We start from the raw sequence: 25,569 nt of genomic DNA, 5'->3' as shown, positions 1-25,569 counted from the left end.
GGGGCCAGCGCTGTCCGGAGACACTTCCGGGTCACGTGGCCAGCGTGACATCGCTGCTCTGGCAAGCCAGAGCCGCACACGGAAACGCCGTTTACCTTCCCGCTGGTAAGCGGTCCCTATTTATCTACTTGCACCCGGGGGTGCTTTCAAACTGCTAGGTTGGCAGGCGCTGGGACCGAGCAACGGGAGCGCACCCCGCCGCAGGGATTCGAACAACTGACCTTTCGATCGGCAAGCCCTAGGTGCTGAGGCTTTAACCCACAGCGCCACCCGCGTGTGCTCTGGTGCTAAAACACAGCTGTGGCAGAAGAGGAGATTCTAGCTGTGGCAGAAGAGGAGATTCTAGTCCAGGATAAAACTGTGGGAAACAAACATACGAAGAGCTCTGCAGCTGGATCAGGCCAGTTGCCCATCTATCCATCTATCTATCCCATCTATCCAGCCATCCTATTGTCACAGTGGACCAGTTGCCCATTACAGGAAGTCAGCAAGCAGGGCATGACTATCCCAAGCTGTGTGGCTCAGCACCTGGCATTCAGTGGCAAAGAAGAGGAGCTGGGTCTGCAAGACTGTCTCTCCCCATATGAGCCAACCTAGACTCTGCAATCATTTCCCAAACTTGGGGCCCCAGCTCTTGTTGGACTACAATTCCCATCATCCCTGCCCATGGATCCTACTAAGGAGGGATGATGGGAGTTGTAGTCCAACAAGAGCGGGGGCCCCAAGTTTGGGTGGGAACCCCTACAATGGGGTTTTTCTTGCTGTGCCTCCTCCATGAGGGGGGGGGTGGTATCATGAGAGGGGGCCTTTTCTGTGGCGGCTCCCCGTTGGTGTATGTTTCTTTTCCCCCAGGTCTCAGGCCGATGAAGAAATGTGTTGGAAGCGGGTTGTGGGTTTGCTTTTCTTCTCTTTTGGTACATATCTTGATGTTGCGGACCGCCCTGGGATCTTTGCCTAAAGGGCGGCACACAAATTTAATCGACGATAATCGCAATGATAATAATAATAATAATAATCGTCTGTGCGGCGGTGGCCACTCCGCATTAAAGAAACCGGAGTAAGAAAACAGAAGCAAAGCCACCCCGGTAGGCGGATTAAAGAGCGGCTGGCGCGGGTCTGGGGGCAGAGGAGCAGCCGTTGGAGGCGGAGCGCGGAGGCTTCCCGGGGAAGAGGAGGAGACGGGGAGCTCCGAGGCCGCTCCGTCCCCCTTTTCCCCTCGCCGGAGGCGGGTAAGCGGCAACTTCGCCCGCCGCCATTTCCCTTTCCCTCAGTGAGTGAGAGAGACGCCCCTCCCTGCCCGCCCCCTTAGTTTTCCAAAGTTAGGGTCGGTCTCCCGCAACCCCACCCGGCCTGACTCCCCACCCCCTTCGCCCCCACTTTCTGGGGGACCCCGACTCCCTTGGGTGCTCTGCGGGTGAACTCTCTGCCCCCCCCCCCGGTATTGAGAGGCCGCGCACCGTGTCGTGCGCACCTTTAGAGCGCGTTATTCTCCCCCCCCGCCCCGTATGCTGGGATCTGTAGTTCATCCCCCTCCCGGTGCTGCAATTCCCAGCACCCTCAGCCAGCCGCAGGGCCCAGGATTCTTGGGCCGGTTGCGGGCGGGGGGGTACTTTAAATCGCCCGGGGCCTTCCTTAAATCCTCTGGAGACAAAAGCGTGCACTTAAGATTTCCTCTGCTCCTGCCTGTCTTTTTAAAACAAAAAAAATTCCTTCCAGTAGCACCTTAAAGACCAACTAAGTTAGTTCTTGGTATGAGCTTTCGTGTGCATGCACACTTCTTCAGATACACTCTGTAGCTGAAGAAGTGTGCATGCACACGAAAGCTCATACCAAGAACTGACTTAGTTGGTCTTTAAGGTGCTACTGGAAGGAATTTTTTTTGTTTTGACTATGGCAGACCAACACGGCTACCTATCTGTAACTGTCTTTTTAAAAGATGTCTTTATCAAAAGATTTCCATAAGTCACAAAAGTACATTCAGTGTCTCTGCTTTCAAATCGTAGAATCTTCCATACAGGTCATTTACAGTCCATTTGAAACATTTTTGGGTGTTGGCAATATGGGGGAGTGGGGGGAAGAAAGAAAGAAAGAAAGAAAGAAAGAAAGAAAGAAAGAAGAGAGTGAGAGAGACAGTATACTTTCATTCTTTACAGAGTATTTGAGTGGTGTGCCTGTCTTATCTTTCTAAGCCACCTCCCACTTTTCATCTCACATGTCCCTGTATGTAATCGATTTACTTGGAAATTTCTGCTATGCCCCTTCAGTTAAAAACTTGGGGTGGTACACAGTTACATGTATAGGTGGGAATTTATGTATTATGTGCATGCATTTGGTTATAATACACACGCACTGCATTCAGAATGTCTTTCACTGTAATCTACTTCTATATGTTTTTAATTGTTTGTTTTAGAATGCTTTAGGTGTTTCATGTCTGAATTTTGGATGTGGCCTATAACAAAAAAAAACACACATTAAAAATGAGCAAATGTTAAAATTGATATAACTATATTAAAAACAAATCAGCATATAATAAGGCAACAACAAACAAATTCAGCAAACATTTAATACAATTCAGTGTCTCCTTCCTCATGAGTAATTAATATTTTCCATAATGTGAGGTGGCCTCTTTCTATTAACTTACTGTAAGTTGTTTCAACAACACTTTTTGATGTATCCCCACTCAATCTCTGTTATGACAGTTACCCTCTGAATTGCTGAGTTGCAGTGCACAAGAAAAGGGTTCTTCATTGCTGTGGGAGAGCTGAACTACAGTTAGAAATTGTCCACACCACTTCTGCAACAATTGTACCTATTACAGTCCTGACCCCAGCACAGTCCTTATGGAATCATCATTGCCTCTCTCCACTCCACAGCAGGTAACAAAACCAAGTTAAATCTGAAAGCAGTATTTACCGGTAATACCTCACATTTCACTAAGCACCAAAGACTGATGGACCTAGATGTGTATTCTCCTTTTTTGTTTCAAGGTTACTTCTAGATTAGAGTTTAGGAAAGGTCTGTGGTGCTTGTATGTTTGTAACAGCTTGCTGTATTAGGCCACTGGCCCATCTGGTCAGCATCCTGTTCTTGCAGTGGCCAAGCAGGCCAAGACCACAAGCAGGAACTGAGTGCAACATAACTCTCCCCTCCTGCAGCTTCCAGTGGAGGTAGAACATAGCTACTGTGGTTAGTCACTAGTGATAGAATTACAGTGGTACCTCTGGATGCGAACGGGATCCGTTCTGGAGCCCCGTTCGCATCCTGAAGCGAACGCAACCTGCAACTGCGCATGCGTTGGTCGCAATTTGCCACTTCCGCACATGCACATGACATCATTTTGAGCGTCTGCGCATGTGTGAGCGGCAAAACCCAGAAGTAACACGCTCCGTTACTTCCGGGTCGCCACAGAGCGCAACCCAAAAAGGCTTAACCTGAAGCGACTTCAACCCGAGGTATGACTGTATTTTCCATGAACTTCTTTAATCCCCTTTTAAAAACATGCAAGTTGATAGGCAACTCGTCAGAGTGAATTCCATAGTTTAACTATGCACATGTCTCTGAGCTTTTAATGAAACAGTTGCAAGCTTTTAATGGAATAGAAACAAGCCACAGCGCTGTTAATAAATGCTTTGTATTTTGAACTGCATACTTCTGTAACAGCTACCTAATTTGTGATGTGATGTAGGTGGGACTGTTTTCTCCCCCCTTCCTCTTGTAGAATACAACCTCAGAATTGGAGAGCAGTACCATTCAGAAGCAGAGGAAAGAACTTCAGCTGCTAATTGTGGAGCTGAAAGATCGTGATAAAGAACTCAATGATATGGTTGCAGTGCACCAGAGGCAGCTGCTGGCTTGGGATGATGATCGTCAAAAAATACTGACGCTGGCAGAACGGTGCAGCAAATTGGAGAGTGAGTGCAGTAGTAAGAGTATTGTGCCCTTTTTGCAGATGGAGGAACTGAGCCTGACAGCGACTTGAGGGCACTGGTTAGGTTTTTTTGAACTGTGATTTCCTGGTTTACAGCTCTGTCCACAGCTTCATGGCAGTGGGCATGGCTCAGTGGAAGAGCACATTTCACATGTAGATATCCCCAGGTTCAGTCACTGGCATCTCCAGTTGAAAGGATCAAATAATATCCCAGAAGAGGGAAAATGTCTACCTGTACCTGATCATCTGCACTGCCGGTCCAAAGTAGAAAGCAGTAGAGAAGATGGATTAATTGACTGACTCCCTATAAGGCAGCTTGATATGTTCAGTCCCTTAGCAGTTACGATATGATTGTGCTCTAGGTTAGAGACATTAAATAAAAGGTAATAAGCCCAATTAAAGCATATGATGTGCACCTCTTCTCATATACGCCCTAAGCTGTTTGTTGGAACTTTAAAGATGCTGCAGTCCAGGGGCTTGGAGAATCTATTTGGCTGGTCCCACAGGTGCTGGCTGGCTACAGAATGGAGATTTTATCTGAACAGAAGCACCATGGAAATGCTAGAATGTTGTGAATGGCAGGAAACATGTAGAACCTTTCGTAAGTGATGCTGTAACAATAGCAAAATGTCAGTAGTTTCCTAAAAGGACTGATATCACATAAGATGGGTGCTGTTCAAAAAGAGCTTCATGTTTTTGTATTGGGTTAATTTTTATATGCCTAACATCTGTATGTAAAACCTTCAAATATAACCCCAAAGATGTTCTAAGAATTCCATTCAAACTCCCAAATTGTGGAATTTAAAAGGGGGAAAACATGGCAGGTAAAAAGATCCAGGAGAACATAAAACATTTTTGGATGACTCCTAGGTAGACATTTCTTTATAGAATTAAAATATCTGTACCTATCTGTACCTCTCTCTCTCTCTCTGCCTTTTTCTTAACATTTCAAACGTCAGCTTAGTTTAAGGAAGTTTTGTGTGTGCATCGTTGCTCTCAGTTGCTTTCCCAGAAACAGTACCTGTCATTTATCCCTCAGATGAGCTGCACAAGAGAAATGAGATGATTAGCACACTGACTAGAAGGCTAAAGCACCTTGAATCCCAGCAAAATGACCGCAAAATAACACTTGAGAATACTCAGCAGAAGCTCCAGGAACTCTCTCGGAAAGCCTCTGATACATCACTTCACTGCCAGGCCCTCGAGGTAAGCTTTAGTTCGTGGCTAGATTCTGAATGCTTTGGGTGAATTTGAATGTGACTCTGAGTAAGGGACATTTTTTGTGGGTGGTCCCTTCAGCAAGATGTTCTCAGCATGCCTCCCTCCCCTAAGAGCAGCCCCTTCCTCTCCCTCACCATCATTGCACCACCCCACCTCCCTTAGGAGAGGATAAAGCCTATAGTGGTTACTGTTCCTTCTTGCTCAAGAGGTTGGAAGAAGGATTGAAGAAGGGAGATCAACAGAAAGGAGGAGGAGGACCAGGAGGCTCCAGAGATCAGCAGTGCACCCCATACATGAACTTAGGCCTTGGAAGGTGCCCAGAAGTTCCCGCTGCTGGCCCCTGACTAGGCCTGACATTTTCTATGACTGACATATCTCAGTTTCTTTATTTGGCTGAAGACAGATGCAAGGGACATGTGTGTGATTGGACTGGACCATAGACAGGATAGTTTATGAAATAAAACATTTGCCTCCACACAGCTTCCCCTATGAAATTTCTTATATTGTAGGTTTCCTGTGTTTTCTCCTTTGTGGCTCATGCCAACTTTAGGGAGGAGGGGAGTAGCTGCTTTTAGCTAAAGGACAATATTTTGGGAGATCTGGCCATGGATATTCCACTTCTAGGTTAGTGTGCTAATAAGGTTCCAGTGAAATAGGAACAGCAAATGCAGGTTACAGTAGGTGGATAGGAAGAATGGGAAGTGAGGGGGAGAATTAAGAGCTAGTTCACATTGAACAGTTTGGGGTTGTTGTTAGCAGACCTTGCAGCATGGGTGAACTACCGTATTTTTCGCCCTATAGGACGCAATTTTCCCCCGGACCTGATCTGCAGGCGGGCGGCGGGGAGAAGAGCGCTTCTCCCCGCTGCCGGCCCCACAAGCGCCTGGGGGGGAAATAAATTTTTTTTCCTTTGTTTCCTCCCCAAAAAACTTGGTGCGTCCTATGGGCCGGTGCATCCTATGGGGCGAAAAATACGGTAGATTGTAATAATCACTTCCAGTTTCTGGAGTTCAAAGGCTTTATTTATGCAGAAACTCTTTGCAGGAGGAATAATGATGAGAGAGAGAGAAACAGCAGGCATTGTCTAGCCAAGTTGGGAGAGAACAACAAAATGGCTCAACTTTTAGGAGTGGAGTTATCTGACAAAGAAGCTACAAACGGGGTGGCTAGATCACTAGACAAACAGTGCCCTTGTGTGGTCTAAAGTAACACATGCATTAACCACAAACTCAAAAGAAGGAAATGTATTTGTTTTTCTCCATCAGATGTTGTGAGCTAAGATACTGTGCTCACACCAGTGTGCTGAATTTGCAGTAAGGTGGCTCTTCTTAAGTCATCCTTAAGTGATCAAGGCTGTGGGCTGCTAGGGTAGCTTTCTGCTTGTGGTGCAATAGGGCTGGGAAGGCCACACAGGGCACAGGGTTTAGATTTCACTGTCAACACTTTTTCCTTTCTTTTCTGTTTCCTAGGAGAAAAATCAAGCCCTCAGTTGCTCAGTGATGGAGCTGTCCAATAAAGTAGGACAGCTGCAAGCCAGAGAGCAGGAACTGCTTACTATGTTAAAGTTAAAGGTAATTTTACAACAACAGCAACAACAATTTATTATTTGTACCCCGCCCATCTGGCTGGGTTTTCCCCAGCCACTCTAAATGTTAGGAGCACCCCTGTTTCTGGGTACACTTAAATAAGACAGGGACAGGGCTTAAACCGGATGCTGCTGATTTCCTTCTAGAGCCGGGGAAGACGACTAGTATTTAAAATGCAGCATCAGTAGCAGGGAGTAGAACCTTTCCCATCGCCACCCACTGTCTGCAGTTCTCTGCCCAAACTGATTTTTAAGCTGGTTTCCCACCCCTGCGAGTAGGAGGTTACTTTCAATTACGGGGCTGTACGTGGAGAAAAGGGAGGTAAGAAAACCCTGGAGGGGAGGGAGGTGTTCAGCAGGACATGAAATCCCCACTCCCAATACGAGGTTTTAAGTTTCTTGGTAGGGATTTGGTGAAAGGCTTGGTTCTGCTCACAGGTCTGCTGTCATTGGGGATTTCAGACGGAAGTCTCTCCTGGCCTTGCCTGCAAATGCTGGGATTCCAACCTGGGACCTTCAGCATGCAAAGCAGTGTTCCTCCACTGAGCTTGGGGAAAAGACAGCAACTTTGGGAGTTTTTAATTTCTTTGTTTTGTTTTCGAGTCCAGTATTTTAAATGGTCCCTCCCCCAACCTGTTCTCTTCTGGTCTCTCCATTCCTCCCCTAATATCTTCATTCATAGATATATTTCTTTCATGGTTTTAATTTTAGAAGCAAAAGATTTTTAATGGAATAGTTCTATTTTGTGAAAATTGTGAGCCAATTTTGGGGACTCTGGTCAAAAAGCAGATCTGTTAAATAAATAAAATGTCCATTCAATCAGATGAACACTGCCAAGCTCTGAGCTAGTTTTTGAAATGAGACTAATAACTTTCATCATTCAACATATAAAATGAAAGAGGCACAGATGGCAGCAAACAAGGCAAAACAATGGACCCAATTGTTTTTGTTTTTGTTTTGGTTAGGATAATGACATACTTGAAGCAACGAATCATATTACTGAATTTACATGTAAATTTAAAAAATTAGAAAACGCTCTGCGTGCAGCAAAGATGGAGGAATCAAGCGTCAATAGGGAAAAGCAGGATTTTAAACTCAGGCTGAAGGAACTTATGTTGGAAACAAGCAAATTAAAAGGTAAACAATGCTTAGAATTTCGTATTCATACTCTAAAAACTGAGTTGGAGAAGGACAGTGTTCCTGTTTGCATTTGCTCCAGCCAAATGAACCAGGCTATCCATCAATCAGAGAATTTTCAGTTCATTAATCACCTGCCTTCAAATTTAAGTAAATTTGCAGTTTTCCCCTAAACTCAATATGTAGGTGCCTTTTTTCAGATATTGAATACTGTATATGGGGACTTAGAATTTAAAGAGCAGAAACTACAACAATTTTTTTAAAAGGAAAGAGAAGCATTTAATAATTTCCCCCCATTCCTTCTTGTTGGAATGCATCAGAGGCAAAAGACCCCCTCCAAAAAAAGTATATGCTATTTTCTATAATCAGACTGCAAGTTAACGTACATTTATTTTATTTACAACCTTTGTGGGGACCAATGTTGGTCCCAGGGCAGCTTTCAACAAACCTTTTACAAATAGCTAATTGTATAAATACAATCCATCACAACGAAAGAGACAATAGAAGCAGGAGCAAAATAAGACAGCAGATTAGCTGGAAATTTGAGTGCCACCCAAAGTTCAGGCATTAAAAAATAATAATTGCTGTGCTTGATGATAATATCATGGGTTCTTGACAGATGTTCCCAATGAGGGTTTGACCACAGAAAAGGCCCAGTGCCTGGTCACAACCCCCTCACTTCTGACGGTGGGGTACCCAGAGCAGAAAACCTTAATGTGTGTGCAGGCTATTACGGTAGCCTGCTGTCCTTCAGATACCCTCCAATGAATGAGCCAGTTATAGTTAATGTACAATTTTGTTGGTAATACTGTACAATAAACTGCTAATGATAAACTATATATTCAGTGTATAGTTTTAATCCTTGTTGCAATGATATGAATTTTAGTGTTGCATTGCAACAAAAAGTTCTTGCCGGACATTTGGTTTATCACCTCATGCTTATGATCATTTAAATAGATGTGAACTGTCGTTAGAAGATATTTCATCTCAGCAACACCCTCTCTTTTTGTTTTATAGGTGACCTCAGCGAGAAAACAAAAGAAAACAATGAGCAGAGGGAAGAAATCATACGCCTCAAGCAAGAAAACAGTTATTTGAACAATGAATTGATGCTTAGTGGTGAGTAGACAAAAACTAATGTTTGGACCTTAGCTTTTGAGGGGAGCCTACAGTCCATCTGCCTCTGATTTAGCAAATATGGTGTTGGAACTTTTGCCTGTATTCTTTTTTTAGGTATCAGCTGTTGATCAAAAATACCCGGCCAGAAATCAGGACTAGTTCCCATGTGGAGTGGAACCATTCCCTCCAACCTTTGATCGGATGTAGGTCGACTCCAACACCCTTCAACCTGCATGACCAGTGGTCAGGAATGATGGGAGTTGTAGTCCAACAACATCTGGAGAGCCACAGAATCCCCATCCCTGCTTCCCAAGAGGGGAAATCACTCCCCTAAGGACCTGATTCTAAAGAAATCCCTGTGTATAAAAAAAGAAAATGTTAGCTAAATTAGCTTTCATTTTCTTTATGATTATTGCTTATTTATTGTTTCTCTGTGCAATTCTTTGTTGTGGAAAATCACCAACCATTCAACCCCTCTCTCCTAACAGCTGAAAGAGCAAACAGAAAAGACCAGCTGCTTCAGTCTGCTAAATCTAAACAACTGCGAACTGACACAGAACTGAGCAATTTGCGACAGGTTTGAATCCAGTTTCTGGGTGGGGGGTGGGGGAGGGGATTGCACTTGTTTTTGTCCTTTTATGTCGCAATGAGGAACATAACAAAAATCAAACGTGAACAGTATTGGCTGTTGCAATAACTTGTTTGAAGAACCTGTTTTTGATACTGGGGCTCAGTCTTGGAATATGTGAACTAAACAGAAAGGCGGAATGTCTCTAAAGCATCTCCAGTGAAATATAGTAAAATATTTTAAATTCAAATGCACTGGAGGATATCTCCAAATGCTTGTGGTTAAATAACAGCTTGGTATAGTTTATTTGTACATGGTGTTAATGATCTGTATGCTGCTCTGAGAGAACAATAAAGTAGCTAGATAGTCCAGCCCATGGTATAGCCATGAATCTTATTAGGAAACGGTAGTCTGATCTGATCTTAAATGGAGGCTAAGAATGGCCAGAACCATTCTGGAGATCCTCGAAACAGAGTGGGATACTTAAATAACTAAAATTGGAGCACTACTTTTTACATGTACAGAGGAATTTTGTTTTGTTTTCTTTTAGTCTTGAATTCTCTATGAAAACAAAACCAAAAAAAATTTTCTCTTTTTTTTTTTACACAAATCTTTACAATTGTTATAGGAGCATGTCCTGAATATGGAAAAATTGGAGTGGGAGGTGTTTCCGATAGTTCTCTGAAATCTTAAAAACAAACCATTTAAAATTTCTATGAACTCTGTCTGGAATGCCCTCATTATTATGGTTTTTATTTTAAATTTCTTGCTTTGTGTGTCTGTGAAGAGAAAAACAGGGCAAAAATAATGTATCAAAGTGAACTGCTTGCTCTTTTGAGGTTTGTTGGTTGTTTTGTTGTCTGCCTTCAGATCTATGTGAAGCAGCAACGAGATCTGCAGTTTCTGCATTTCAACTTGGAGAGTTCCCAGGAAACGAAGCAGAAACATAAGACACAGGCACACGAGGCCAGGTAAAAGGCTTTCTGGAGAGAAGGTTGCTTTTAAAGGGGACTTACATATTGCACAGGGACGCAGGTGGCGCTGTGGGTTAAAGCCTCAGCGACTAGGGCTTGCCGATCGAAAGGTCGGTGGTTCGAATCCCTGCGGCGGGGTGCGCTCCCGCTGCTCGGTCCCAGCGCCTGCCAACCTAGCAGTTCGAAAGCACCTCCGGGTGCAAGTAGATAAATAGGGACCGCTTACCAGCGGGAAGGTAAACGGCGTTTCCGTGTGCGGCTCTGGCTCTGGCTCTGGCTCTGGCCAGAGCAGCGATGTCACGCTAGCCGCGTGACCCGGAAGTGTCTCCGGACAGCGCTGGCCCCTGGCCTCTTAAGTGAGATGGGCGCACAACCCCAGAGTCTGTCAAGACTGGCCCGTACGGGCAGGGGTACCTTTACCTTTACCTTTACCTTACATATTGCACAGAGGCAGAGTTAGGAAAACATTTCAAAATCCTAACCCTGGTTCTTCCAGCCCTGGATAGAGCATATTTAAACACTAATACATCAACACTTGTTAAGAGGAAACCCCTAGAAATGCACCATACCAATCCTAGTACAGCCACAGGGGTTGGGAGAAACAGTATTTGTTGAAATGCTGCCTTCTGCTCCATTCTTGGAGTGGGGTCACTTAGCAGCTGACTATGCTCCTGCTCTTGGTTCGACACACAACTTGAAGCAGCCTTGAAAAGACCAGCAGTGGAATCTGTACAGCCAAAAGACTGAATCGGGGTGCCCCAGCTGTGCCATGTTAGAATGACTCTGTTCTCCTAAATTAGAGCCACTTGGCATTGCCTGCATTGAGAGCCACCAGGTTGCTAAGCTGTCTCACAGCATGTAGTTCATGTAACAACTTTAATTAGGGCTAACTGATGACATTACAAGGATTTTCCCTTGGGCTCAGCTTAAAAAAAAGATGGGGGCAGATGTTTCTGTTAAGTTCTGTAGAGTTTATGCCAATCTGAAGAGGAAACTCTTGCAGGCTAAATAGGCATGCCAGGGCAGAGAAACAGATAGAGGTTGTCCCTTTACAGATCCAAAAACCAGCAGTTATTTGATTATGTATTTAGCAGTACCCGCAACTCCCAGTTCCCTTGAAACTTATTGTGAAGCAACAGTAGAAGCCGAGTGGGGCAAATCCTCAAGGGCTGGAAGATCCTGGATGTCTGAAACAGGATTGACACACCCTTGGGTGCAGATTGATGGGTGCAGATCAGATAATGTATAGGCTTAAGTTGTTAAATGCAGTCTTGATAACGTGAGTTCCTTATTGTGCCCTTTATAGCACAGAGATAGTTTTGTCAGATCCTGGAAGTAGCGGCAACAAAGACACAGTGTGTAGCGAAGCCCATCAGAAGATACACACCCGGTTTGTGCATTCTCCCAGCTGTAGTTCAAAAAATACCTGCGAAGCACACAGAGCCGAGAATAGGCAGCAAAAGGGCCCCGAGGAGAGACAGCCAGCAAGCTTGGATCAGTTTCAGGAAGGGCTGTTTTATGGGCCAAGAACTATGCATAGGGAAGAGCTGGATCAGAGCGGATCCTTGAGTTCTGGGGAGACAGACAGCAGACCTGCCTCCCAGTCAGACAGCATGTGGAAGGCAGAAGGCAGGGAAATGGCCCGGGTCCCGGAGCAAAGCTTTGCGGCATCTTTACCAATTCATGAGCATTGGCTCGACCTAAATTGCCACACTGAGCCCACAAACTGCCAGAGTCCTGTGTTGAAGCTGTCTGACAAATCCAGTGAGGATTGTAAAGATAAGGAGATGGGCACATGCGGGCTGAGTCCAAGCAAGTCTCCTAGTCCATTTAAAGGGCTGGAGTCGGGGTACTGCTCCCGCAGCTCCATAAACAAAGTCGCACTGTACCAGCCTGTAAGTGACCAGCGGTGGATGCAGATTTTCAAGCCTGTGAAGGGAGAGGCAGGTTCATGGCACGGAACTTTTCCCAACGGTCCTCAGGCTGCGATTAGAAGCGGCAAGTCGAAAAGGTTCAGTATTTTGCTAGTTGCCTACAAAATTAGTCCATTCTCTTCTTAGCTATGACTGTCCCTACTCCAAATGAAAAACCTATCAACAATCTTTTAATAAACCAGCTAGCTAGTCTTCATCAGACTGTTTAGAGCAGGGGTCTGCAAACTTTTTCAGCGGGAGGCCGGTCCACTGTCCCTCAGACCTTGGTGGGGGGCCAGACTATATTTTTTTTTGGGGGGGGGGAATGAACGAATTCCTATGCCCCACAAATAACCCAGAGAGGCATTTTAAATAAAAGCACACATTCTACTCACGTAAAAACACCAGGCAGCCCCCACAAATAACCCAGAGATGCATTTTTAATAAAAGGGCACATTCTACTCATGTAAAAACACGCTGCAGGCCGGATTTAGAAGGTGATTGGGCCGGATCCGGCCCCCGGGCCTTAGTTTGCCTACCTATGTCTTAGAGCAAAAAAGGAAAGGAAAGGAAACAGGCAGGCAGGTGGCTACCTGGCTAGTCTGCTGCTAGACATGGACAAAGGCTGTTTTAATCAGATTAAACTGACAGGCAGCACAAAGCTTCTGGTCCAGCCAATCTTGGTCTGTATCTGAACCGCCTGAGTCTTTTGTCGCTGCTTGCTCAGCAGAATAGTGCCTTTTCCCTGCTGCACTTCAGGCACCAGCTTCAGCTCAAGTCCTCGGCTCCTCTGGTCTTCTTTGTCATAAAGCATTACTCTAATTATTGGGGGACTGGGCAGAGGGGAGAGAGCCCTGGATGAAATCCACAGGCCTCATTCTGGGAACCCCCCCCCCCATTTTGGTCAACTCCTGCCCTCCTTGACCAGAAACTAAAGGGGCAAAACCACCACCCTGTGATTTGAGCACTCTTATAACAAACTCGTTGCAAACATGGCCTGCAATTTTAACCTTCACACTTCGCGCTTTTGATATGTGTGAGCTTCTGTTGGCCACTTTTTTGCGGGGGTGGGGGAGAGAATCAAGCTGTGCAAAGGGCCTGGGGCTGGTCAGAGCAGCATCGGTCAGCCACACAGCTGCTTTCAAGGGCGCATGACTTAAAATGGAATGTGGATCTGGAGCAGCCCCATCTAGCTCACCTTGGAATTCATACCCAGTCCCCTCTAGCTTAGTACACCAGCTGTAAATAAATCTCTTCACTTTCTTCCAAAGCCCATAAAAAGACCTGAGGCTTCACATTGCTTGTAATCTCCTTTCATCACATGACCCAGCAGCAGAGCTGGTTTGTACACCTGGGTGAGTCTGGCCATTCCCCTTGCACAGTTGCAGGGGCAGACCTGCGTCCCACTGAATGCTGTCAGGCCCCAGGCCCCAGCAGCTCCACCAGCGTGGGCAAAGGTCAGGGACTGGAAGTTGAAGCCAAGCAACATCTTGGGGGCAGGGACCACATTGGCCATTATTGGAAACAAGGTGGTAGTCTCCACTAAGTGTTACTCAGAGTAGACCCATGGAAATAATGAACTTTCCCCCCCCTGAGAATTTTGTTCTTTTTGTAAACTGCTTCAAGGTTTTATTACAGTCAAGCGGTATATAAATGTTGTGAATTAAATAAGCATGTCTGAGTTATGGTAGGTTCCTTTATTTCAGTGGATCTGCTCTGCGTAAAACTTAGTTGAATAGCACCCATATCCTGCAACTACTGCCATTCTTCATGGTTCAGCTCGCTCACCGAGAGAGAGAGAGAGAGAGAGAGAGAGAGAGAGAGAGAGAGGCATCTTGTCCCTTTTTGGCCCCCTCGGGGTTATGCAATGGGGTGCTACAGGGCACTGTTTTATCCTCAGTGCTATTCAATGTCTATATGAAGCTAAATGAATGAATGAATCTTTATTTGCGTCAGCCATTGGCCATAGCAATAAAACAACAATACGATATAAAAAGAATAGAAATACAAATAAAAAGTCGATTATATAAGATACATTTTAGTGTTTTGAATCAATAGTCAAATAGTGGATCTTATTCTGATTGCCTCAGCTAAAAACCTTGCAGCCTTTGCTGTCACCTGCTCATCGTGATCTGCCAAGAGAAAGGACACTGTGGCAGTGGCTGGGCTACCCAGAATGGACAATACAAGAGGGGTGATAATCTCATTCCTCAAGTTTTTATAAAGAGTGCAAGCCAGAAGGGCCTGCACCACCGATTCGGTACTGCCATCTCCACAGGGACATAAGCGTTTTTCATGTGGAATCTGTTGGAATCGTCCCTCAAGTACAACCGAGGGCAATACATTCAATCTTGTGAGAGTAAAAACGTGTCTACGTTTTAGAATTGCTAGGTTATGCAAATAGGGTGCCAGAGAGTCGAAATGGGAAGGTAGAAAATAGTCATACCATGGACAAAATTTCCTTATTGTGGCCAAGTTGTTCTCGTTCTCGATATCATTTAGGCATTGACAAATTAGACTATATGAAGCTGCCAGGAGCAGTCACTGGGAATTTGGGGACAAGGTTCTATCAGTATGCTGATGACACTCAGCCTCTGTTTCTGCATAACATCTGAATTGGAAGAGGCTGTGTGGAACCAGGACACAGTGCTGGGAGGGATGAAGGAAAATAAGCTGAGCTTGAATCCTGGCAAGACGAAGGCACTGTTACATTTCTTTGCTCCTAGGCCTCTGGCTAACTACACAATCTAGGCCTTTTAAACTCCGGGGTGTGGGGCTGTTTTTGTTTGTTACTATGTTGTGTATTTTTGTGTTTTTGTGAACTGTCCTGGGATTCTCAGATGAAGGGTGGTATAGAAATTTAATTTAATAATAATAATACAGGTGCCACACACTACTTGTTCTGCATTTGTCATAAATTGTACTTTTAGTATGGCAGCACCTACACGTTGGAACTTCCTGCCTTCTGACCTCAGGCAGGAGCCTTTGAAATACCCTTTTCAGTACCTGCTTAATGCATTTTTGTTTAGGCAAGCATTTCCAGAAATGTAGGTCTTGATGTGTTTCCATTTCTTTCTCTTTTTTATTGCTGATTTTAATTGTCTTTGAAATGTTTTTAATTATTTTTATGGATAATTCAAATACTTCTTGTAAGCCACTTAGAGGTTCTGTTACAATTAAGCAGTATGCACATTTGGTAAATGAAATAAAATAAATAAAGGGCCCTGGTTCCTCCGCTGCAAACCAAGTTTCTGCAGTCATAAGAAATAGAAACTTATTTTTCTTTAAAGGGAGTTTAAATTAGATTCCACCAGTCCAGAATTGCCTTATGAACCTGCACGTCTGTTGCTTTCTTATCCCCTTTATGTTTTAAAAAGCATGGTGCTGTACCTAACCCTCATATTTATATTCTTTCCTTAAAATGTGTGCTGAAGATGACTTTCTAAAAGTATTATTTTCAATATTCACAGTGACCATGATGTGGACCTGCATTTTTCGGACTTGGGTGCTCCCTGTCTGACATCCACCCAAAAGACAAGCGGGAGCAAGGGAGACGAAAAGTTGTTTGAAGACGAGCTGCCTTCAGAGTTCATGAGCTTAACAGACATCCAGGCAGCCAACGGATGCTGCCATCTGACTATCCACAAAGTGAGTGTCTGGTTTGGTGAGGCAGCATGTTTTGTTGGGTCATCCCTGGCTATTGTAGCACTCTTGATCTACAGCCATCTGTTGGTGGCCACAGTTATCCCATTTATCACTTGTGCAGAAGTCTCACAGCTGCCCATTTCCCCCTCCAGCTCCTTGCTAACCTTTGCCAGAGCTCCATCCTCGGGCATTTTGCTGGGTCTGGGGCACAAGGATGTGGGCATGTGACTACTAAGTAGCTACACCATCTGCAATGCAATTAATAATTTTTGGGTTACACTCCCCATCTTGCCCTGAATCTGGAACTCAGAACCTTAGGTTTCATTGCTAGGCTTGGCCCAGGGCCGGCCCAAGTCACCTTGGCGCCTGAGGCGAACCACAAAACGGCATCTCCTCAACCAGGGAAGAAGAGGTGAGTGAAGATCTACATCAAGAACAAAGGTACAATAAGACAATCTTACTCAGCTACGAGTGATTGCCAAGGAAAAAGGCTGCCAAGGCAGTCCAAGGCTGCCACAGGTTCTTGATCCTGCTAATGCTGCTTCCAGAGTACCTGCTGGCAGCCCTGAAGGCATGTAGAAATATTCCAAAGTTAGGCTGTCTCTGTGCTTTCCTTCCCAAATGATCTCTGTGTTCAAACCAACCTTGTGTCTCTGGTTCCAGCTCTTCCTTAACGCATTTTGTTCTGGTTCATCCTAGGATTCTTGCTCGCCCACCAGCAAGCTGCAGCGGCTGCTGGCAGAGTCCCGCCAGATGGTAGCAGACCTGGAGCTCAGCAACCTGCTTGGTCCCAGCCCTGGATGCAGTCCCAACAACAGCCTTCAAATGGTAATTTCTGGCTTTCCAAACAGTTTTGGTGACAAAGAGAATTGACTTAGAACAGAAGTGTCTATATCTATCTATCTATCTATCTATCTATCTATCTATCTATCTAAACTATACTAATTGCATACTGCAAAACAAATGTATTTATGAGTAGTTTTTAACCTAGCTTATGCCCTCAACCACACATTTCTTTTTCATGGTTATTTTCTTAAGGATGTAATACAGACGTTAATGTCCTTTGACAGGCAGGAGAGTATAGCGAATCCCTTTGCAAAGGGCGATTGCCAAGTGCGGAGGAAAGCGAGATGAAGCTCTCCCTTTTTTCTTTATGACCTCAGGTCAGTCGTTCTTGCCTTTCCTCTCCATATTTGTTGACTTTGCACAACACAGAGCTGAAGAGCACAGTAAAAAATGTATATGAACACCTGCTGGTATAAAGTTCCAAGTGCAATTGCAAAGCAGCACATTTCGTGCGAAAAACTGTTGTGCTAAAGTTATCTCTAAATTGTCTGTTGTGTTTATACATATGTTCCCTACTCACAACAAGTTATTTGTTTTTTGAGTATTTGCAGGTGAAGATGTGATATGCAGAGAGTAATGCGTGTTGATTGCCACAACATACATTTAAGGTACATCTAGCACACATTTAAAGCGCTAGAGTTAGTTCCTGAGCTGTAGTTTCCTCTGCTCAGAGCCACATTTTTCTGCATCATTAACAACCCCAGGATGCTTTGGGGAAAGTTATGTGCATTGGATGTGCTTTCAGTGTATGTTGTGGAAGTTTGCCCTTAGGTTCCCCAAAACCACAGCAACAGTATTATGGCAAGCCTGTTGCTCCTGGGCTGCCAGACCCTTTGAATTTTGTTTGTGTGATCTGTGGGCACTTAAATGCCATGACAGTGGCAGGATTTCCTTTCAGCAGAGGCTGGGAATCAGGTTCCAGTGTGCATACAGCACTTGCCCCCAAGATTTAAGTAATTTTAGCCATATTACCTAACTGCACTTCTCCAATGGAGCACTACCAAGAGTACTGCATGCCCCCAGGGTCCACTTAGTATGCACTAGAAAACAGACTTTTAGTGATGCAGATGCAGTCCTCTGGAATCACTTACTGACTAAGATCTGGCCAGGACAGGTGGGCTGAGCTTAAGAGCAGACCAGTGTGGAGCAGGCTTTGCTCTGGTCTGCCCCCAGCCGATAAATGTCGGCTGCGCCTGACCTCAGGACTGTAGTCAGTTGAAGACCAGATAAGGCATTGGGTGGAATCCTTTAGTCAAACATCAGGCAGCAGGTGAAGTGGTGCGTCACTCCAACCTCAAAAGAGGTGTGTTCACTGGGTACCCTGTTAGAGGGGTCTAGTTGGAAGTCTCTGTCGAAAAGCTGAGGTGTACAGCTGGTGGGCCTTAGAGCTGCCTTCAGCGGCTTGGGAGTGCCACCTGTAGAGTCTTGCAGTTGACTCATTAATCCTAGGCTTGAAACAAAATAAAAAAATTCCCTCCAGTAGCACCTTATAGACCAACTAAGTTTGTTATTGGTATGAGCTTTCGTGTGCATGCACCCTTCTTCAGAAAGCTCATACCAATAACAAACTTAGTTAGTCTCTAAGGTGCTACTGGAAGGATTTTTTTATTTTCTTTCGACTACGGCAGACCTACCTGTAACTAATCCTAGGCTCGACCCTGTCATTCCTCAGCTCTCCACCAGGAGGCTGGGAGCGCTATACACCTAATGCCTAAGCCAAATCCTATCTATATCTGGAATCAATAAAGTTGTGACCAGTTTTTTAAAAAACCCCAAACGTTGTCTTGTCTGGTTTGTTCACCGTTCTTAGGTTAGGCCTTGCTCCCCGAGGAGCGGTCACTGCAATTAGGTCTGCCATTGGTTTTATTGCTTTTAGTTTATTGAGTCAGTAATCTTTTGTCTTTTTATTTTATCTATTCTTATCGTACACTGTTTAAGCAGCTTTTGGTTGTGAACCATTTTATAAATGTGCAAATAAAATAAATAAATAAGTCGATCTGCCACAGCCTAGGCTTGTGTTGGAAAGGAGTTTAGACAAATGTGAAAGAAATTGGAAATATGTTACACTGGAGCTCTTGGCATCTCTGGCATGCCTCACGGCTTGTAAATGCTGATGAACCTGATGTCAGCCGTGAAGGAAAAATATCTTTGTCAACATGGAAACTCCTCAACTGCCAGCTGTTTGCGGAACACTGGAAATGAAAGTTTCCGGCAGTGACACAAAGGCAGCTTTGTGGCAGACAGTTCATCCCTTGAAGTAAATACACCTTTAAAGCAAACAAAAAAACCCTCCAGGCGTCACTGAGGTTCTAACTGGCTGTGTTTTTCCATATGCTGTCATAAAACTGCAAAGCCTGGAACTGAATTGCGGTGTGGAGTTTCAGCGTGTTTTGCTTCTTCAAAACTTTCCTTCTCTTTTCAAAGCAGGTGTCTCCCATTTTTTGTCCACAAGAGCAGAGAAATGCACCCTTTCTTTCAAAGACAAAGATAATCATGGTGTGTTAAACTCAGTGGACAGTCACTCAGCGTTCTTCTACAGCTTCGTTTATTTAAATCTCCGAAAAGCTCTCAGTGCCAAAGACCCGTGACAAAATGCTGAGATTCATTCCCTAATTTTTATTTAAAAAACTAGAATTATGCTGAATGAATAAAAACGACTTCATATGCTCAGATTAACTGCCAGTATATTTTTGGAAGGTTATTTAAATATGTAACTGGTCATTAATAGGTGATTTTTAAGAAAAGAAATAAATATGTGTTTGTGGCTTTTCCTTGTTTTTGTACAGATATTTTGCATTTACCGTATGACTACAGTTAATTTATGCTCAGTGTTTTTAACGCCAGAATCTTTCATCCCTTATATGAAGTATTTCTAACTAAGGTCACATCCACATCATATATTTAAAGGACATTCAACGCACATAGCTTCTCTCAAAGAATCCCAGGAACTATAGTATGTTGAGGGTGCTGGGAATTATAGCTCAGGGAAGTGAAACTACAGATCCTCCATTGTGCTTTAAGTGTTTGGTGTGGGTGTAACATTTGTATAGTAACAAAGGAACGCTCTGTACAGTTTTTGGAATACATTTTATATGTATAAGTCATTATCCACAATGTGGAGGAAATATTTTAGCCACAATCTAGGAGGAAGTTCTCTGACACAAAGCTAGGGCTGCCATATGTCCAGATTTTCCTGGACATTACTGGGATTTCAATGGCAGCATTGACATCTGGGAGGAATTTCCAAAAGGCAGCACTTTGTCCTGGATCTTAGGCAAGTCAATTGAAAAATTTGTGTTTTTGTAAAAAGTTCAACATTAATTTTGGGAGTTTCCTAAAAAAAAGCTTTTTGAAATATGGTAACCCTACACAAAGCTCCACTGAAACCGACATGACCTGTAGACTTCAATGGGTTTTGCTCAAGGGAACCTCTTTCTGGAATATGCATTTTTGCTTCTTCTTCTTTTAATATGATTTTTATTAAATTTTCTGTATTACAATTTCAGATAAACATTTTACATAAGATATCAGTGACTTTCCTTCTCTTTCCATGGGTCATTTTACATATCTTATATTTTACAAAAACTATACCAATTGGTTTTCCATTATTACCGTATTTTTCGTCCCATAGGACGCACCTAGTTTTTTGGGGGGGAAATAAAGGAAATTTCCCCCCTTTATTTCCCCCCAAAACCAGGTCGGGGAAACCGAACCAGGTCGAGGAACAGCGGGATGGCGGCGCTGCGCCTCCCTGCTGTCCCCCGAGCTTGTGGGGCTGGCCGATGTCTGCCCGGCGCGCGGGGCGCTCTGCTTCAGGGTGCCCTGCGCGCTGGGGGGCACGCTGCTATCCGCACGGTGGGGAGCCTTGCAGGGTTACTCCTTCAGGGCTCCCCACGCTGCGGATGATAACCTTTTGGGGCCCATGTATTCCAGGAGTCCTACCTCCAGCAGAGTTTGAGAGGCATTGGTCTTTTCCAGGAGAAATGTGGCCAGCAATTTCGGGTGCTGACGAATGCCAGGCAATTAGGTCTTTCCCCATTGAGATGCAGTGGTCGAACTTCTCTCTCCACTTGCTCTGTAGCCCAGTCACTCAAACAGCAGCTTTCAAGTTGGAACTAGAAGCCTTGAGAGCTGTTTGTCAGCCAAATACATTATAGTTCTGTGCATGTCGCACTACAGGTGAGGAGAGTGATATGGGAGAATTCTGGTACAGTTTGCATTTTAATGTGAACGTACCTAACCCCCACTTTGCAAAACAATATGCAGACCAAAACACAGCTGTGCTTTGAATTATGCACTTCTCCAAATTTTGTGATGCAGTTCTTCAACCCAATAACATCACGTTTATGTTAGGGGAATGTCTGCATTCATGAAAATAACACAAAAGAACATTTTGTTACGGGAAATTGCTTGCAGAAATGTGTATATTAGGAAAAATATGCACTGAAAGGCTGGTGAATTTTCAATAGGACTTTTGGTTTTTTGCAAACTGATAATAGAAATGTTGTGTACTGAAAAGACTGGAGAAATGAGAGACTGAGAAAAACCAAAATTCTGCATCCCTACCTGCGGCTCACAGTCATTTTTGTGTGGACTTTGCATGAGTTTGCTTTCAAACATTTGTCAGAGGTGTCCCAAATGTGTCCTGCGATGTGCTTCAGCTGGCTTAGAATGAGGGCGTGTTTTGGGAAAGGCAGTAAATGAGGGTAAGGCTGCCTGCCTTGTGTTCACATTCTCTACTGTTATTCAAGGAAAACAAAGCTCCCATTAATTCCTGCCTGCCTTCAGCTTGGGTGTGTAGGCTTCCCCCACTCCCTGTCTTGTGTTTAATTAGAGGGTCAAGACACAAGAAGGCGGTAGAACAGAGCTGGATCAAATATTCAATCGTTTCTGCAGCAGAACGAAGCTGGTGATTAAAGATCCAGGGCCAGTGCTAGCAATTGCATTAGCAAAGCGAAGCAAGAAAAAGCAGAATAGGCACCACCTTTTCTTTTAACAGCTAAGCAAAAAGCAATAATCAGTCATAATATCAAGATTGGGGCAAAATGTACAGACTATTGAGATGAGTTTTGCTACCACTGCTACTATTTATCCTGCACCATCAGTGTGCACAGCATTTACATAGCAGGATTAGATAGGCCCTGCCCTGCCACAAAGAGCATATACCAGTAATCGAAAATCTGAAACGAGACAACAGAGGGAGGGGATGTGATGGGACACATACTGAATCCTCATCTCCTAAAACAGCCTAAAGTTTGTGCCAAAGACAAAATTCCAAAATACATGTACAGTATTTACAAGGCTCCTGGAGCAACTGATGGTTGCTGCTTCACATATGGCTTAGGGCATTCCACAGCCCATGGAGGATTGACTGGAAATGCCCATTTTGAGGTCACTGCCCTATAGTATTCTGTAGGTTTGCAGTGCCATGAGTACAATTTCACCAAATTAGCTAAGTGATCCCACAGATCTCTGTAGGGGCAGACAGCCTTACAAGGTACATTCAGACTTGAAAGGCCACTAACTACTGGTTTTCCACTCCCAGCTTGGAAAGCTTGATGGAGAAAGTGGGATTAGGTTTGCAATTACTGCTGTTCTTTTGGCCAGAAATAGCTGGGCAGAGTGACATGATCAAACACTTTAAACAGTTTATTATAATGATTTCTGGACCATCTTACAGGCCACAAAAGTGAGGTGAGAATCTAAGTAATGAAATCTTATAGGCTGCACCCTCCCATCTACAAAAGGAGAGCAACCTGGGGAAACCCTCAGCAGCAGATGAACTTTTCATTTGCATTCCTTCATATGACATCTGATAAAGTTCACTGTGTGTGTAAAATACTCATTTTTGCAAAAATAGTTATAAACATACCATCGTTAGGTGTGTTTGTATCTCTTACTAATTTCCTTTAAATTGGCAGTGTGGTGCAATGAGCAGAGGAGAGAACAAGAAAGAAGCCATAGTGCCGGTAATATCTCTTAGGCCTATGGGTGTTCACAGTGGTGCCACCTCCCCTACCCCAAATGAACCACAACCTCTTTTCTTGAGAGAGCAACTTTCTAGTGTATATAGAACCTGGTCTAACCCTATTTAGAAACCTCAAAGGAAGGAGAGTCCACCACCTGAAGTTGTGTGTTCCACGGTCCAACAGCTATTGTGCTCAGAAAGCTGTTCCTAGTGTTTAGCTGGAATATCCCTTCTTGCAATTGGAATCCATTGGTTTCAGGGCCATCAGACCAAAGCATTTGGGTACCCACTCGCTGCTAGGGAAGAAGGGGCAAGGAAAGGTCTGCATCAGGAACAAGGAGGGGGGCAGATTGACATTGGGATCTGCTGCCCTGGTGGATCCTGCTGCCTGAGGCAATTGCCTCACCTTGTCTCATGGGTGGGCCGAACCTGACTGGTTCAAGTCCTGCCCTTTGAAGCAGCAGAAAACAACCTTGCTCCATGTTTATTAGCCTGCTCTTCCCCCAGCTCCATAAAAATCCTTGAGGACACCCGTCCCCTTGGCTTTCATCCAGAAGGAGTCGCATTCCAGTGATGGGTGGGGCCAGAGGCAAAAGTGGGTGGGGCAACAAATGCAGATTTTGACCTTTGTACACTAGCCTAGCGTCTACACAGTCCTACATCCTTCTCTAGCCTCCCACGCAGGCAAGTAAGAGTCATCATCAGAATTCAAGGACACATTTCCAGCAAGCGAAAACACACAAGGCACAAAGGTTCTACGAGGGTATAATCTGACAAAGGCAAACTTCACCTTCACAAGTGTACACACTCTCATTACTTGGCCGCTGCAGCTGAATGTGTTGAATAAGATTCCATTGCGCTTGATTGGATAATAAAGTTCTGCCTCTAATATTGTCGAGCAACCAACATTTGTGTGTGTGCAACCCACCTTTAGGAAGAACAGGGCCAGGCAGGTAAATTATGTGATATCTATTTGCAGCCAAATCCTAAACTTGTTTGATTTGGTCATGATTTAAGTTGTTCTGGATGGTTTTTAACATTGTTTTTATTGCTGCCCTGAGACCTTAGTGAAGGGTGGGATGCAGTCAACTAAGTAATAATAATATTAATTAATAATTTGACTGTGACTGTCAAGCTACAGTTTGCAAACCCCACATTAAAATGGTCAAGGAGCTTAACCGGTAAGGTCCAAGTAAGAGGATTTGGCTGTATTTAAAAAGTCACTTAAGCGGTTTTTTAGTCCCACTAACTTTTGAAATAACAATGCAGGCTATTAATTGTGCGCCTTCTGGCCTCATGCCCTGGAGGTCTGATAGAGCCATGAAACCAAATAATATCTTATTAGTGCATGCACATTGCAAGCTTCTGAATATCACTAGGCTCTTCTTCAACTGGAATGGGAAAAAACTTTAGGTCATTAACTACACTCAATTAAATTAAACTGACACCTGTAGGCATGTAAACAGGTCTTCTAAAATTAATACATCCACAGAGTTTTATTAGTCTTGAACACAAGCAGATACTATCAAATTATTAAAGTTTCATCTTGTCCAGCATCTTGTTTCCCATGATGGAAGTCCACAGATAAAGGCAACAGTCTTCGCTTGTTTGCCCCCAGCACCAGATATTCAGAGATATATGGAGGTTTGGGTTTGTCATTCTAGCAAATAGCCACTGAGAGACCTATTTTATGCAGAGTTTGTAAGACATTGCATCCTTGTTTTGCTGTGTAACTTTCTTTATAGATGTCCAGGTTACTTTAAAGGTAAAGGTACCCCTGCCCGTACGGGCCAGTCTTGACAGACTCTAGGGGTCTTGACAGACTCTAGGGGTCATCTCACTCTAGAGGCCGGGAGTCAGCGCTGTCCGCAGACATTTCCAGATCACGTGGCCAGCGTGACGAAACTGCTCTGGCGAACCGGCACCAGAACAGCACACGGAAACGCCGTTTACCTTCCCGCCAGTAAGCGGTCCCTATTTATCTACTTGCACCCGGGGGTGCTTTCGAACTGCTAGGTTAGCAGGCGCTGGGACCGAGCGACGGGAGCGCACCCCGCCGCAGGGATTCGAACCGCCGACCTTTCGATTGGCAAGTCCTAGGCGCTGAGGCTTTTACCCACAGCGCCACCCGTGTTCCCCCGGTTACTTTACTTTTTCTTAAATGAAAGCTAAGTGTCCGGGCCCCCTGAAGATGAATTAGAAATTGTTCCAAGTTCTACCCCAGACTGAACTTAATTTACCATTAGCTCACTTGGCAATTATGGGAACTAATTTCAGGTGTAGTTTGGAGATGTTTGAACTAGATTAGAGAACTTTTGTTCAGCCAAAACCTTCCAAGTCCTGGCCCCCATGGCCAACATTCTGGGATTATGGGAGTTATAGTTCAGCGTATAAAGCGTCATGGATTTTCCACCCCTGTCTGTAGGCAAAGGCTCCATCAGATACAACCCTTATAAATTAAATATAAGAACCAGAACATCAGTACCTACAACATGAGATAAGATAAATAAGATAAAATTCTACATACCCAATTTTCCTTGCTCAAGTAATGTTGTTTCCAGTTTTTTGCGGCGGGAGGGGGGGGGGCTACTGCAAGTCTAAACCACAGAGCCTAGGGCTTGTTGATCAGGTCAGCTCCTGCCCACCTAGCAGTTTGAAAGCACGT

General features: G+C 44.4%; 1 protein-coding gene across 10 annotated transcripts; it reads left to right on the top strand.

Annotated features, from left to right (window-relative positions):
• Positions 1-794: 794 nt before the first annotated feature.
• On the top strand, positions 795-19,703 carry CCDC62 (coiled-coil domain containing 62). 10 transcript variants are annotated; one of them, XR_013833939.1, is made up of 15 exons: positions 1,922-2,017; positions 2,700-2,876; positions 3,719-3,911; positions 4,968-5,134; positions 6,619-6,720; positions 7,700-7,871; positions 8,889-8,990; positions 9,479-9,567; positions 10,429-10,529; positions 11,839-12,543; positions 15,916-16,093; positions 16,790-16,918; positions 17,161-17,253; positions 17,488-17,544; positions 19,364-19,703. XR_013833939.1 is itself a non-coding variant. In XM_079957364.1 (14 exons), exons 2-13 carry the CDS (start codon positions 2,841-2,843, stop codon positions 17,245-17,247), a joined length of 2,061 nt encoding a protein of 686 aa, XP_079813490.1. In that variant the 5' UTR covers positions 795-1,229; positions 2,700-2,840; the 3' UTR covers positions 17,248-17,253; positions 19,364-19,703. The 10 variants fall into 10 exon arrangements, 8 of the variants coding, with proteins under 8 accessions (XP_079813490.1, XP_079813495.1, XP_079813488.1 ...); XR_013833940.1 differs by having other exon boundaries at positions 17,479-17,544; XM_079957364.1 differs by lacking the exons at positions 1,922-2,017; positions 17,488-17,544 and adding an exon at positions 795-1,229.
• The last annotated feature ends 5,866 nt before the right edge of the window (positions 19,704-25,569 follow it).

Source organism: Podarcis cretensis, assembly GCF_951804945.1.
Source record: "Podarcis cretensis genome assembly, chromosome: 16".
Lineage (NCBI taxonomy): Eukaryota > Metazoa > Chordata > Lepidosauria > Squamata > Lacertidae > Podarcis > Podarcis cretensis.
This window is presented reverse-complemented; position numbering and strand designations above follow the sequence as displayed.

Bases quoted from the DNA above. Each gene is read 5' to 3' on its own strand.
- CCDC62 (XM_079957364.1), top strand. From the start codon at position 2,841: ATGGAATCATCATTGCCTCTCTCCACTCCACAGCAG. The intron at 3,912-4,967 runs GTGAGTGCAGTA...TTTATCCCTCAG, and splicing joins ACGGTGCAGCAAATTGGAGA to ATGAGCTGCACAAGAGAAAT. The intron at 16,094-16,789 runs GTGAGTGTCTGG...GGTTCATCCTAG, and splicing joins GCCATCTGACTATCCACAAA to GATTCTTGCTCGCCCACCAG.